The sequence below is a fragment of the Pleuronectes platessa genome, chromosome 23 (genome assembly GCF_947347685.1).
Source record: "Pleuronectes platessa chromosome 23, fPlePla1.1, whole genome shotgun sequence".
Lineage (NCBI taxonomy): Eukaryota > Metazoa > Chordata > Actinopteri > Pleuronectiformes > Pleuronectidae > Pleuronectes > Pleuronectes platessa.
Window position 1 is genome coordinate 15,519,218 of NC_070648.1, and position 16,186 is coordinate 15,535,403.

The window sequence follows — 16,186 nt, forward strand, 5'->3', positions numbered from 1 at the left end:
ACATTTTCAAGTTGGTGTCCTGAGGTTTAATAAAACCTGCCTGAGACTTTGTTCACACGAATACAATTATTTTAAACCAAGCCGCTCTGTTTGAAAAAAACATCTCCACACGACCTTTGACCTTTGATTCACAGAAAATCAGGACATTCAGTTCCAAATACACAAAAAAACACAGACAAGCCTGCCAGGCCAGTAGGTGGCGTTAGAGTCTGTAAGAGCATGTACAGGATTTTATTTTCCAGGCAGTAAAAGAAAAACAATAGTAAATAATGTTTTATTTGTTTATAGTTATTTAAGTTTCTCCCCCTTTATATCTGGATGGATTAGCTCTTTTACTATATTATATTTGATCTCAGCTGCATTGACTGAATGTAACGAAATCCCAGTCATTTTCTTAATTGGTGTCAGGGTCATGCACACATAGAGTATGTCCTCTCCATAGGGGTGCACTGTTGTATATTGTCAGGAACGCCCACAGGACACATGTCCCTGCTCAACATATCATCACTGAACATACTATAGATCTGCTCTGCTTCCTGCCATCCATGTGGCGAACGCCCTTGATCTGTACCCCATCCCTCTCCCTCTCCCTCTGGGCCTTTAAATAACCACACACAGCAGTGAGCAGATGATCTGTAGCTGCAGGCATCACTGTGTCAAATGGAGATGTTATTAAAGACAAATGAAGACACACTGGATGTTAAATATTGCCAGTTGTCCCAGCTGTGCTTCTGGCACTGGTATAAAAACCTTGTGGCAGCTCATGGTGAGACTACAGTCTCTGTATCCACTATGCATTGAGACCTTTACAGAGCAGAAAAGCATGTTGATCGACATCTGTGAAAACATGTTTAAAAGTGCAGTTTGTGCAACATCATTGTGGAGTTCTTGAATCTGGACAAGCCTTCAATATGTGTTGGTGTAACATTTCCGGAGGTGATGAATAGGTGATGTGTGCAGCCTCTCTGATCACAAAGCTGCCTCTCTCTCCCTCTCTCCCGGTGAGGAGGCATGGGGCTTCTGGCGACCTTGAGTTATTTTTAGCACAATGGGGGCACTGCAAACTGGGAGCAAGGCTTAGAGACACTGTGGAGTCTGCAGCTTACTACTGCGTAGTCGGTGTGTTGGCCGCACCTACAGATGGAGGGCTTCTAACAGGCAGAGGCCTCAATGTTCATCCAGCTGAGAGCAAGCCTGCACTTTATGGGGATGGGTATAGAACAGCCCGGCTGCTGGATTGTTGAGGCCTCGCAGGTAGTGAACCAGGTAGTAACCTCTGGAACATGATCTCTCCATCTGCATGCAAGCAACAGCCAAGCAAATGTCTCACAGTTGACCAAGTTGTCTTTTCGAGTCGGGTTGAAGAGCCACTGTCACAGAGGATGACCGCTGCAGTATCGCTTCAAATAGGAATGACAGTGGACAAAAAGTAAAAAGAGTATACTGGCCCCTTAAAATCAGTGTATCTGTTTTCAATCCACTTCCTGACATAAACAACTTTGCTTGATTGACACGCATGACTTCAAACTTACATTCTTTGCGAAGATGCGTAGACGTACCTTTGCCTTTTATTCATATTAAATGGTTACACTCTGATGGGTGTTTACAGCGGACAGTTTGGGTTATCATTTCACCACCGTCGTTCATTTTCTCTTCCACATCCGTCCACATTCTCAACCATGTCCGAATGACACCCTGGATTCCCACTGCATCAGTGCACTTCCCTCATGATTCAAATGAATGAGGAATGAGGCCTAAGTTTGACAAACCACTTGAGTTTGTTACCAGACTATGTGGCCTTCTTGTTTCTTTCCCCCTTTCTATTTCAAGATTCAAGATTCATTTCGTAATGGTGTTGTGCTCCTGATTCTCATTAATTCATTTGGCGAGTTGTTTAAGTATGTTAGCTTTAGACCTCCTGTAGTAAGCTAGAATTATAATTGACAGCTCATTCATATCTACTGTAGATCAACATGATGAGCAACCCAGCTACTTAAACACTGAGGCCAAGCAGCTACTGAAAGAGAAGAAATGATCACTAAAGACATTTTCATTTCAACACAGTTTATTTACATCTCCTCCATACACCTCTTAGTCCATGTGAAGCCTTGGCATCTACTATTGCAGGTCGCTTTCAGTTCATCATATCAACAGTCCTTTCACTGTACTTGTCATCAGTGCTTTCTCTTTTACCTCATACTTGAAATGTTCAGATTTTTGTTCTAGCACACAGTCTTAACTCTGTCTCACCTCTGTCCAATCCAACATCACTGTCCTCTGAGTGGTTCTCGGGTCAGGGCTTCAGTCGACAGGGCCTTGGAAGATGAGTTTGATGTGGCCCTGTTCCCCTGTCAACCAGGTACCACAGAAGGGGCAGGCAGCGTGGAAGGCATGGGTGCCATGGGGTAATGGGATCTGGCTCCACCCCACCACTGTCTTTTCTGAGCATACATGGCCACAGGGGCAGAAAGCATGAGTGGGCGGCCCGGCGTCCAGGTACAATCCTCCCTCGCAGCCCAGCCACAGTGGCACATATGGGCCAACTCGCCGGCACATGGGGCATTCCCTCTCCCCAGTGCTGGCCGGTGCAGTGCCCCCAGGGCCGGCTGGGCCCTTCTCCTTGCGGTAGCCCCAGTTGTGGTAGCCATGCACATGGCCACAGTTAACGTAGACCCAGGGCTGCTTTTTGTCAACAATCTCACGCTGGGCCAGGCTGGGAAAGGCCAGGGTGTTGAAACCCACGGGGCATTGTGGTCGGGCAGCATTTAGCTCCTGGCGAAGGGACTCCAGTTGTTTGAGAGTGGGGGTGTGGCGCAGTCCGGCGGGGGTCCTCCATAGCAGGGTAGCCCCACACAGATCAATCAGTGAACCGTCCTGTAAGGTATTGGACTCATTTTCAACCTTAAGAGAAGTACAGAAGAAGTAGATGTAGCAGGATAGAAATAGAGGGTACATCAATTTTGGTCAATGACATCACTGGTATTAAAAAAGAGGGGATACATTGATCCAACTTTTCACTCCAGATAACAGTCCAGTAGTGTAGATGCATGCATCCCTAGAAATGGTGGGTTTTGTCCAATTAAGAAGAAAATCAACTTTTATTGAAGTAGAGATATTGCAGTACACCATTCCCAGATACCTCACACTTTTTATTCTTTATTTGTTGGTCTTTCTGTTGAAGTGAGTGAAGGTATGATATGGTAAATGGACTGCATTCATTTGGCACTTCTCTATGCATTCACACCCTGAAGATACAGCTGTAATGTAGGATTTAAGATAAGGCCCTGAGGCGTTTTAGGAGCTCAAACCTTCCTGTGTCTTCTGAGAAAACTAGAGAAGCTAACTTGTTGCAGGGAATGACATTCTTTATTTTTTTCGTGATTTACACTAGTGCTGCACAACAGTTAATATTTTGGCATGCCCATTGCCCACTAACCCCAGGTCATATGTTCATGATAGTCCACTGATGGAGATCTACCGATTCGTTGACATGACAAATGTAATTACTTTCTGCACGTCTTGTAAAGCTCTTTCAACAACAACAACTTCCTTTCAGTACTCTGTCCTTGTAATGGTATGCACAAAATGGTACACAGTGTTAAATGTCGAATCTTTTCTGCATACCATCATACTAATGAAATACCGATCTTAGTTCTTCATCCTTATTCTGGTATGTGCAGCTGTGACAAACCAATTTTCACAGAACTTTTCCCACCAAACCTTGTTGCTCTTACCAGTTTTCCTCTCTGCTGGGCAGAGCGTGTCTCTCTCAGGGCAAAGACGTTGCCACACACTGAGATTTCCCTCCAGACGCCTGGAGCCGGCTCAGACACAAACTCCCCTGCTGGGTGCATCACCAGCACCCCATTGGTGGTAAGGCCGTCCATCAAGCCATCCGACGTCCTCCATTTGGCTGCCCGCTCCTGAGAGACACCCACACACACACACAGAGCAGGCAGACGTAAAGGTTAGGGGAGTGATGGGGTGCCGGAGGGATACAGTGGAGGTGGATGTCAGAGGTGGCAGGCGGAAAAAAAATAACAGCCTACGTTGCTTTTGTTCTGCTTCTATATTAAGCTCAGTACAGAGTGACTACTGTACTGACTAGTGCAAAGCAGAGCACCCTCGCCAAAGAATAATCCCATTCCTAAGAGAAAGACCGGGTGTAATACGAACACAAATTAGCTCATGAGGTAACAACACATTTCTGGCATGTTTAGTCAAATATTTAGAAAATTGCAACATGCAGATTTAGACGTAGAGATTTAGATATAGAAACATATTTTTGAGGTTGTTGCTGCTGAGGAAAGAAAAATCATAATTTAGACAAGAGCAAATGTTAAGCTGTACTAATCAGTGTGTTAATGTCAGGAATGGTTCAAATGGTGATGTGTAATGGGAAAGGGCTCATTCCTGTGATGAATCCACCATTGTCATAAACTCTACATCTCCTCTAATCTGTACAGAGCTTTGTAGCACCTTTCGACTTATTGTTTTGGTTTTACAAACGGCGACCCTATTCTTCTGGTTGAGCCTCGCTACTCTCATCAGCTTTTTATCCAGCAACTCTGATAAAAACCCACTGTGCTCCACCTGACAAGCAGCGAACAGACAGACACAGTTGAACATGGAACATTCATCAGAGTAATGCTAATTTTGCAACTGCTAACATGGAGGGGGTGGGGTGTATGACCTATACTGCAGCCAGCCACCAGGGGGCAATCTCCTCAAGAATTATTGTAATTTTTGTAAATTGTCAATGACTGTAAATCATGACAATTTACAGTCATTGTGGTTTAGTGGGATTACAATTCAACAGACATTGTCAGCTTTTCATTTGCCTTGTTTTACTCTCCACGGTCAGCAAATGCTGGCTCGGTTGTGATTTGGACCTGAACTAATTAAATTGACTTGAATGTCTGCTGTGAAAAGGCCTATGGAATCAAATACAGAATGGACATATGTCTGGCTACTGTTATGTTAAGGTCTTACTTAATACACAGATGCATAAGTTATCTATGGCTCACAACAACTGTCTTATCTGCATCACATCCATCGTCGAGTTCAGAGGTGAAGAACAGAGACCGAATGAGAACTGATCTTGAATAAAAGGAAATATTTGCTCCAAATCAGTGTAAATTAAGTTTCACTGGCTGGGGCAGTAACACCCCAGTTGCATGTTTGTGTGTTATGTCTGACCTAGTTGTCGGAGGTCCTGATGAATCTTGCATTGGATGAAGTCATGCTGCCACGAGAATGGAGCTATTATTGGCTTGCACGTACGTCACATTACCAATGATGCAATTTATTGTCATGACATATAGATATCATAGTGCCATGTTATTTTTCTGACATGACAAATTTATTTTAACAAATCACCTTAAAGGATCATTACACCGTGGTTTAATAAAGATGTCAACATTCAGTTTGGTCAGTATGATATTATCTTAACTGTAACAATGGACAAAACGTATCTTCAAAACACCTGAACAACTGTATTTGGTTTATTACATACAGCAACATCAATACAGTGTTATAAGACGTACTGATATAGAGTGTATGTTATCACATGTGTCATGTCTACTGGTTATGTAAGCGCACATGGCTCTGCGGTAACTTTGACAGTAACATGACAACCATAAGCAGTAACCACATGAGACACTCATAACACACATGACTACTATCACCACCACATCTATTCACCACATACACACACACACACACAGAGACACACACACACACACACACACACACACACACACACACACACACACACACACACACACACAAACACACACACACACGGAGCAAAAAGCTCCTTCCTCTCCCATGCCAGGTCACATGCACTGACACCCAGCATCACAGCTATGATGTCACCCGTGGGTGGCACAGTCACGTCCCTGCTGTTGCTCTTACTATGGTTGCTATGGTAACCATGGTCGAGTTAACCAGTAGAAGCCGGTCACCCAGTGGGAAAAACACTCACCCCCAGGAAGATGTTCTTGGAGGAGTCGAAGCCGGCAGCGTAGATGCGGGCTGTGTAGGGAGCGCTGCGTTCACACATGATGCGACATGCGTAGCGGGAGATGGTGCTCTGAGCTGACTGTCCTCCGCCACCACCCTCCCCACCCGCACCACCACCACCCTGACTGCTGCCACTGCCTGTCGTGTCCGTCACCACAAAGTCGATCATGCTCTCTGTGGACCGGCCAATCTAAGAGGAGAGAGGACCAAGACAAAGAAACACTGATATCAAAGATGAACAGCTTTAAAGAATCCTCACGCAGACACATTAACACTAATGATTAAGTAATCTGTTTCAGTTCATTCAAATGACAAACACAGATCTTGCCCTTTATCTTTGTTGTAACAGTCTATGAAGATAGATTTTGGTTGTAATTATTCCAGTTTTGAGATTTGTGATGGAACCACGTTCTAAAGGTGGTCAGTAAATGATCAACCACATCTTTAACACTGAATTCTCAAGAGGAACTTAGTGGATTCCCCCCTCAGAATAATGAACCATGTCCGTAGCTATAGTGAGCCAAACCGGTAAGCTCCTCTCACTGGTGACTCAAAGTGCTATTGACAGTTCAGCTGTGATGTACAGTACTGCAGTCACTGTGTGATTAAAAGCTTACTGAAGAACGGTGAATGCTCTAAAAACATGCCATGATTCAGACAGGAGTGGCTGTTAGAGAGGAATTACTGGGCTTTGGTAATTTCATCCTAAAGTATATAGTGTTACGCCATTTTACCAAAATATAGAACTTGAGCCTTTGGAAATGTGCCCTGCCAGACAGTGCCTGTGTTTGAAGGTGGTCGGAATGACTTGATCAGAAGTCGCTCTTAACCTCCGTAACCTGTTGATGTTAGCCTATTACAGACGTATTTGAAATTCGCCTTACTTCAGGCTCAGCCAAGTCTAGTGAATGACTGCTGGGCTAGCAGCTGTAATGTAAGGGAAAAGGTTTTCTCTTTTCATTATTTTCAGATCACTGCATCAGTAAAGCATGATGATCACTTTAACAACTGGGTTTAACTCCCTGCCAGCTGGATGGCAGAGATTGTCATTTAGGGTTATTCGATGACTAACAACATTCAATCATGTTAGGATTCTGTGCCACCTAAGACATCATCCAGGAAAGAGGGATGCACCTAAGAATGTTTAACTGTCATTTTATTTCCGCTCATGTAGATTAATATTGACATTTTGTTTATCTAAAATGTCTTATAATTGCTGAGTTGTACAAAAATATAATACAAAAAAGTTTTTCCCTTACATTTTATGGCAGTTTTTTGCTAGTCAAAATCAGCATCACAATTTGTAGCATATAGGTGAATTACAGATGCACCTTGCTAGCAAGTTGGCTATAAGTATGATGAACTGATAAACAGTCTTTGCTATGCTACGGGTAGCACCAGGTTGTGGGGGGTTTCAGTCAAAGTCCATTAAAAAGGTAAATAAACTAGAATTAATCTAACAGCGTTTGTGTTTCACCTGAGCAGGACAAATTTAATTTAGCTGAGGTAGTTATCTCATACCGTAAAAAAGTGAGACCAACACAATCTGCATGGACAGATACCACCAGAGTTAAGAGAGAAAGTATATGTTCTGTCTGTGGGTGACCTGACCCTTTAACACAGTAGTGAGATAACACACATTGATAGACTGGACTGAAGCCCTGCTGATTCTGTCTCCTGGAGTCTCAGCTTTGTGTGGATCTCCTTGATGATGAGAGAATAAGGTGCCGTTAAAAACAACTGTGAGCTGAGGGCAGACGAGTCTGACTCATCCTCTCTTGTATATTTTATCTCCTGAGTCTATTGTCTTCTTTCCTGACAGATATTCTCTTTCCTGGGCTTCCTCTTGTCCCTCACTGCTCTCTGATGAGGCTGCATTCTTGCGTAGGCTGACAAATCTGCTTACAGATTACCTCCACAATGAAGATTATATAAATCTCATGCAAGATCTCTGTGTGTACAGAGCTTGTCAGCACTTGGTTATAGCCTAAAGCTTAGACTCACTCATCTGTGCAGACGTCTCCTTTATAATTGAGGTCTAAGGGGAAAATGCATTAGGGCCACAGGGAATTTTTACCACCTAGGAGAGTGGAGCAGGTGTTGTTTTTACCTTGTTTGTTTGTGTGTTTCTCACACTGCAACATGATCTACCACAAGGAGCAGTTCTCTACTGTCGTGGGGTATGAATTACTGAGTACTGAGCACTCAACCAAAAGCCATTTTCAGACATAATCTGGACAAGTGGCCCTGGACATTCTCTGGAATTTGCCCTTCACACATGAGCAACACAGCAGGAGAGGGGTTTAGAACAATAGAGATATCTCCAGGGCGTTCAAGTGTGGGGGGATGCAGCAGCCAGAGGCATGATGGGGTATTAATTCTGCTGCAGAGATCACATGTTTTTCACATCAACACAGGGATCGGGCACAAGAGCTCTCTTGAAATCTTCATCTGTGTCTTCTACATCTATGGCACCACCTTTTCCTGCAGAGATATTTGTTTTCTTGAGTTTTTTTTCAATTGTTGCGTCTGTCCCATGTGACATTGGCTCCTACAGACATTCACCAGAGTTTTTACTAGGGGGCTGGCCTTAGAAACTCCGGTGAATGTCCGAAAAGAGTCTCACTAAAACATCTTCTCACCTACAGCCCCTCCAGAAGTAAAGTAAAGGACTTAAAAGTAAAAGGCAGTTTCAAGGTGTGATTCCTTCTTCATAATGACCATTTTAAATGATTTCATCCGACAACTTTTCACTTATCTGACTCCGAGGGATATTTATACAATAGGTCACACAGTTAAAATGTTGAGTTGGCATGTGTGTGTATGTGTGTGTGTGTGTGTGTGTGTGTGTGTGTGTGTGTGTGTGTGTGTGTGTGTGTGTGTGTGTGTGTGTGTGTGTGTGTGTGTGTGTCTGTGTGTGTGTGTGTGTGTGTGTGTGTGTGTGTGTGTGTGTGTGTGTGTGTTTAGACACTAACCTGAAACATGTCTGTGTTGGTGTCATGGGTGTACTCCACAATGACAGAGTGGCTCCGTGACAGTGTGTAGGAGATGCTGTGCTGGCTTTTGTTGCTGAGTGCCTGCCAATAGAAAAGACATTATGGCAAGGAGAAGTGAAGGTCTGGCCTCCAGGAAAATGTATCCAGAGCATATTTCCTATTCTGGGAGAACAACCCCTCTCACTGACATCATTTATAATTAAAACATATTATTATGACGGAGTGAAACAAGACATTGTATGACGGCTTTTTACAATACCTAAAAGTAGTGGTACAGAATTATAAATACAATACTCTCCGTCTTTCTTTATGAGACGATGCATGGTTGATCTCAATAAGCTGAACATTGTGTTTCTACTGTTATAAGTTCCAAACGTTAATGGTTCACTATATGACATCATTTTGTGACTTCATAGTGATGTCACAATGTCAGAAAGGTCAGAAAAAAAGATCATGCATAAATTCACAAGATGTACTTCATAGTAGATCTTCCTTGTGTCCTCGACTAAAGACTAGTCGAGGACACAAGTGTTACGACTCCTCACCTTTGACACCAGAGGTGTTGAGACATTGTGGATAACATCAGGTTTGACCCCATTGGCTTTGGGTCTCTTGTAAAGGGCCAGACGACTTCTTCTACGACCCTTGTCTCCATTGGCCAGTGAACCATTGTGCCTGTGAAGTATAGGAATAACATTTCCTAAATTTATCATTCAAAAGTATCATTTTCACTCATTAATAGATTTCACTTACTTGTAATTTGCCATTTGGGTCTCCTAGTTTTTTAAACAACAAATGATACAGCTGTCCTTCTTCAGTGTATGTTGAGCGACTGAGATCAGTATGTCATAGCCAAACTGACTTCACTTTATTACAGTGGCATGTGTGAATTCATTTTATAGCTATTTCCATACTGGTTTCTTTCCTGCCTAACATGCATCTAGAGTTATCCAATCACAAGTGTACAACTCTCAATTGTCAGTTCACACTTCACACAATTATAGTGGATCAGAGGATGACTAATAAGCAGGCGATCATTCAATGTGGCCCAGGACACAATTACCATCATATCGTGAAAAAAAAACAAAATGAATGTGGTCTGAGAGATCGGATCTCAAATGTGTCCTCAATGTGTCTATGGTGAGTCCACCCGTGATTAGAGATACATACCAGGTCTGAACATCCTGTTTGTCAGGCTTGCTAAAATGAACAATACAGTTGGATTAATACAGTCTTTGGAAATATATTGCTTTGCATGTAGTGCATGGAAGTCAGATCCGTTCCCAGATAAAGATGATGTGTATAGAGACACTATCTGATGCTCGATGTGAACCGATGTACTTAGAGCTGTCCACTTGTGATCACTTCACCTCAGACGCATGATATGCTCATCATCCAATAATGCATGGATCAATAGGTGGAGGAGTGGAAGCATATGTCTGTGTCTCTGCCTGGAATAGCACCACAGCATCCCAGTGGGAGACATATCGTTCTCTCACACATGTGTGTAATCTATCACATCTTTTTTCTGTCCTCTGGTGGTTCCTCCTGGAGTTTAACGCTGGATTTGCCACTGTGGCTCACTGTTCTTTGTGTTGAGTCAAATAAGCCCTTTTGCCTCTGATTAACTGACTTAGATGAATATAGTCCTTCACCTGAACTGCCTACGTCACAGAATCGAATCAATTCAATTCAATATTATATACAACAAATCACAATATGCATTATCTCAAGGTACTTCAAGTAGTAGAGTGGAGACCTTACAACATTATGGAGAAACCATAACAACACAAGAGAGAGAGAAAACTCCCTTTTACCTGGAAGAAATCATCTGCCTCGTCCGGTTGGGGTGATCTGCTCTACAAACTAAGTTATTAGGCTGTTGGGCCAAAACCGACATTGAATATGATCTGTTTGGCTATAGTCACTGGCATTTGCAGACTACTTGGATTGCTAATTTTGTAAAGGAATAGATCAGACACAAAAATTTGAATGTGGTTAGCCTAGCTTTCCTTAAAGAGTGAAGCAGGGGTACACACCTGGCTTGCTTCAGTTGCAAGTACAAAAACACCTAACAAATACCCTGAGCAGCACCTCTGAAGCTCACTGACAAATACCAAAATCATCCCAATCAGTTTTCTACCAAGACATGGATGAAAAGATTGATGCCAATCTTGGTATGAATGTGTGGTTTATTACACATTCAGGTTGATTTATAACATATGCACTTTAAATAAACAGAAAGTAACATTTTAATAAACACTTGACAGTAGCAGGAATGTTACAGCACAGGCATGAGAGTATAGCAGTTGGTAAAGCAGTTTAAAATGTACGCGCACACACACAGACCCACACTTACACACACAGGTACTAGAAATGAGGTGGATGTACGAGGACCTATATTTACAGCACCTCAGTAGAATTCAGCGCTACTGAATGCAAGCACTCATGAAACACTCCAGAGGTCTTTGGACATGATCTAACGCAGAACTGTGGATAATCAACCTGGACCCAAAGTGCAGCTTTTTACTAAGAAGAAGGAACCCTGGTAGAAACATATAGTCCTAAGGCCCACAGAAATACAATGAGACCCTACCCAAACAGATGGAATATAATTTGGATCCGGCTTAATTAGGGTCCTGAGTTGGGTCTCTTTAATTATATATTTAACCTTAGATTATACACTTTATTTAGACAGGCATGTCTTTAAGAACTTTTTCTTATGATGGCACCCACTCATTCATATCACAAACATATAGTGAGTTATGAGCAGATATACAGACAACACACAGCAGCAGTAACACGAACAGTAACTCACCCTAAGACGATGAGCTCGCCGTACTTGACGGGCTCCTTGTCCTCAGGGAAGACTACGTCGTGGGGTTGTGAGCTGGTGCTCAGAGGAGGCGAGGACTGGCTCTTGTTGCAGGATGGGCGCAGCTCCAGAGATGGGGGGGGACACAGCGCCTCTGAGCTGCCCTCCAAAACCATGCCCACCGGCCACAACTGGGGCTCGCTGCTGGGGAGGGGAGAATAGGTGTTAAGCGAAAGAGAGACACATCAAATCTTGTGTTGTAGAGGAAGACATGTCATTTAAATGTTCCAAAATAATATACAATAAGACAGGATGATAGCTGAAAAAAGTTCATGGTACGTCATCAGGTATCGTGTGTCTACTGTTATTAAAAGAGTTCCCAGCAAACACTATTCACTAATTATCTGATGAATGGAACCCACACAATCTATTTGCATGTACTTCAGGGCTTAACAACTCCACTTTATAAACAAACAGTGATGAGAGGGAAGGAGGAGAGACTGGAAGCCTACTCATAAGGTGAGAATTACTCTGGATTTCTGTCTGAACACATATAAGGATCACAAAACGGAGCCTTGAAGGTGTTGGCATCAGAGTTTGCATTAGCTGATTGCCATCTACTGTTTCATGCTTTGCTGGCTGCCAACTGAGCACTAACGTCCAATCCTAATGTGCTGTATTCTTGCTATTGTTGATTTAAATGGACTGTAATCTGTGTATGTATATCCTGGGGCTTTGTTCTCCAGCAGAATGCTTATCACTGCACAGATGGTTTCAGGGTTCACTCAAAGAGCAGAGCCATGCCGACAACATGTAACAGTATAATGATAAATGAGAGGAAAATGGGTTATTAATTGGTGGTGTATATTCACATTTTGCAATTTCATCATTAGATTATAAACAGAAAATCTTGTGGAGAAACCCTTACAGCCTGATTAGAGAAATCTATGTAAATGTACTGTGTATTTGATCATTTTGCATTTTGCAGATTGACTGTTACTTGACCAATTTACTGGCTGACAAAATTCACATAATGCAAATGCCAAAATGAAGCAGTGTAAAAATGTTAGCATACAACAGATATTTCTCTGATGACACTATAATTATGTCCCACATTAAACAAATTGTAAAAAAATATATTACTGAAAAGGTTAACGTCTTGATAGAAAGGTGTCAGGGTTCAGATTCAGACCACGGTTCGCCTGTAAGTAAAGAATTAAAATGATAAACTTATTGGAATTTTTTTTATATTCACTATAGATGATATATTCAGACTGTAAAGTCATACATTTTTAAGTGAATAGTCAGAGAAAGGTCAGAATAGTCAAAAATATACAAAACAAAACAAAATTGTGTTTGTTTTGGCAGGGACCCAAGCATTATCTAATCAGATTAGTATACTTTTTAATTTGATTTAGCAGGAAGTGTTTTTAGTCCAGAATCTTAATTGGTTTTGTTTGAATAGGGGAATGCAGAACACAGCTAAAAGTAATAAAGTGGAGACTTGTTGGCAGGTCAAGACTGAGTGCAAAGAGTGAAGAGGGAGGTCTGGCTGCGAATGGGACTGGATGACTGAGCAGGTGGGAGGCTGAATGAACCTGGAGACCAGTGTGTACATAGTAATGGAAAGAAGGCAGGAAGTCAAACAGGTAAACAAACTTTTCTAGTCTTGATGACTACACAAAGCTCTTTTATTCTTATTTACTTTTTACTGTGATTCACCAATTCAGACACACATTCATACAGTGCATCTATGGGAAACACTTTGATTCAATCAGGGTCAATTTGGGGTTCAGTATCTTCCCCAAGGACATTTCGGTTTGCAGAAAGGGAACAATGTGGTTGACCTTCTTGTTAGAGGACGACCCTTGAGGAAATAAAGGTCACTCAAAAAAAAAAAAATCTTTGTATCTCTCTATTGTGTTCCGACAAACTGTCTCATCCATTTGTGACTTCAGAATTTCTGAGTTTCTCCTTGTAAATAGCAGAGTTTTTTTCATGTAAATTTGCACTCTTACCCCCCTGCTTGGCTCAATTATTTTTTATGACCCCTAAATTCAGGAGTATTTGGCTGAATGTGTGTTACTACTACAGGGTTGTAGTGATGCTGGCTCTTGTGATAATTTTCATCCTCTTTATGCAACTGAAGCGCTTTCTGTTTGCTGACCCAGGGCCTTTACTGTCCTAATCGGATTGGATGAGCAAAGGGGATCACACGTTTTCCACAGATACCTGCATCTATGAACCTTCTTATTACCTTGTGATGCATGTGCCGTGCCATTTTACTTTCGGCGATGAATTATACTTCTTGACTGCAGGTGAGTAATATGGAGCCCAAAGAGTATTAGAGACAAAAAAGCATGTCCTCTTCGCAGGCTCTTAGAGTTAACAGCAACCATCATGTGACAACAGCCATATCTGAGATACTAAACAATGCCCAAGGGGAGTGCAGCCTTTTTAAAATCACCAAACAGAGAAGAGGAGGAGGTTTACCATTGCTTTAATTTCAACAAGCATCGCTATGGTCTTACAAGGCGTTCAGTTACAACCTCTTTAAATCACAATTCACTTGAAATAGAAATTCATAATCCAACAACATGCTCAATGATCAGCATTTAAGAAACTGGCAGGAGTATATACCCAAATTGAACACTGTGCTAAAAAAGATGAGATCATTTCTACCGCTGAGTCACTAGTCATTATATTGGAGTGGATATTTCAACATTCACTTTGCACAAGTCAAACGAAGCTCGATCCCTGTCTCTTCACACATGTTCCAAGCCAGTTCTTGATGCTCAAGCCTATTATTAATCAAAAGTGGGCGAGACAACCTACACAGTGGAAAGCTAGAAGTGCGAAAGCATGACAAAGCTCTACAAGCTTTGTTTTCCCTTTGAGCAGATTAGATAATCGCCCTGGGAACGTAAACATGATAATACTGAAAACACTGTCCCAAGCTTAGACGCTCTCCTCTTCCTTCCTGTTTACTTCCTTTTTTAAGGCAGTTTAGATCATCATCTACAGAAAAACAACCCATGCAGACTTACACTACCCCTGAAGGGAACTACACAGCCATTATGAGACCAGATCAAATTTTGGCCATCCAAAAGAAAAGAGGCCAGATGAGGAGATTACCTCCTTATAATCAGATGACAGATGTCGGTAGGCAGATTCTGGCAGCCAGTGGCCATTTCATTACCCCGGCTCAATGTTGCCCTGGCTGGATATTGAGCGGTAGTAGTGATGTAGAGGTGAAGTCCGAATAGACTCGGGGGAGGCTCCATAGACAGAAGCAAATGCGATGAGGGGAGGGTACGACGAAGGGAAAGGAATGAGAAGTGGAGGCCGAGCTTCCTCTGGATCGCAGACAGCTGTGTTGTTTGTGGGGATCTTTCAGTGCGCTCATATTTTTGTGTATTTGGAGTCCAAATAATTTATCAAAAGATCTAAATAGGGTGTAAAGCTCACCTGGTAGAGGTGCCGCCCCAACGAGTCAAGGCCTCAACCCGCAGCAACCTGGGTTTGATTCCGACCTGTGGCCATTTTCTGCAGGTCCTTCCCCAGTCTCTCTCTGTCCCCCCTTCACAGCTTGCTCTCCTTCCTATCAATTAAATGCAATACAAAGCCCCAAAAATATACTTAAAAAAAAAGAAAAGATCCTAAAATACATCTTCCCCACACAACTGTTACTTAGTCTGTATTGGAAAATTAAGGGAACTGACATAACTGAATTTTCTGCTAATACCTATTTGTCATCCAATACCTGTTCTAATACTTTTTCTTAAATTCCAATTATATACACTATATCATGTTGAGCTCATTTGGATCGTTTTACTTACTGTAACATGAGCCAGGGGTTGCTGTGGATGACATTGATAAAGAAGCTGTAATGAGAATGTTTTATTGAGAATTAGTCACATGCCTGCTTTGACCTCTGCCTTTAGGTTCATGCCTATTCTGTCTGTACACATAGTAGCAGGTGTCGTCCATGACTGTCAGTAGAAGACGATTGACTAAAGCTCCTCCTCCTTCTGCCTGAAATTTGTTTCATTGTGTCAATCCAACAGAAAAGAATAAACCACTCCTAACAAGCTCAGAATTGGATTGGTGCTACTCTATGAGTTCCTTCCTAGGGGCTTAGGGCTACTCTTTAACATGGGTCCCTTAGTCATTTTTGAGATGTCCTTGCTAATCCAACTGTAAACAAAGCTGCATTCTGGAGTATTAATACTCAAGGTCAAGTTTATAGCTTTGTACACGGCTTTCATGGTAGATCATTTATTATTAATTCGTACCGTCATTTATTGATTGACGGTACGAATGCTGGGATAGATATATTGTAGCCTACTTT

At 42.2% G+C, this 16,186-nt stretch overlaps 1 protein-coding gene across 1 annotated transcript; it reads right to left on the bottom strand.

The window, feature by feature from the left end:
- Positions 1–2,047: 2,047 nt before the first annotated feature.
- peli3 (pellino E3 ubiquitin protein ligase family member 3) lies at positions 2,048–12,035 on the bottom strand. The gene is made up of 6 exons (XM_053416181.1): positions 11,839–12,035; positions 9,566–9,695; positions 9,000–9,101; positions 5,987–6,214; positions 3,735–3,923; positions 2,048–2,901 (listed from the first exon to the last, which is right to left on the bottom strand). The coding sequence occupies exons 1-6, from the start codon at positions 12,009–12,011 to the stop codon at positions 2,302–2,304; spliced, it is 1,422 nt and encodes a 473-aa protein (XP_053272156.1). The 5' UTR covers positions 12,012–12,035; the 3' UTR covers positions 2,048–2,301.
- Positions 12,036–16,186: the final 4,151 nt, after the last annotated feature.

Excerpts from the sequence above, each read along its gene's own strand:
- peli3 (XM_053416181.1), bottom strand. The coding sequence starts at position 12,011 with ATGGTTTTGGAGGGCAGCTCAGAGGCGCTGTGTCCCCCCCCATCTCTG. Across the intron at positions 9,696-11,838 it reads GGCGAGCTCATCGTCTTAGG|GCACAATGGTTCACTGGCCA; the intron begins GTGAGTTACTGT and ends TATACTTCACAG. Across the intron at positions 6,215-8,999 it reads CCAACACAGACATGTTTCAG|ATTGGCCGGTCCACAGAGAG; the intron begins GTTAGTGTCTAA and ends CTCTCCTCTTAG.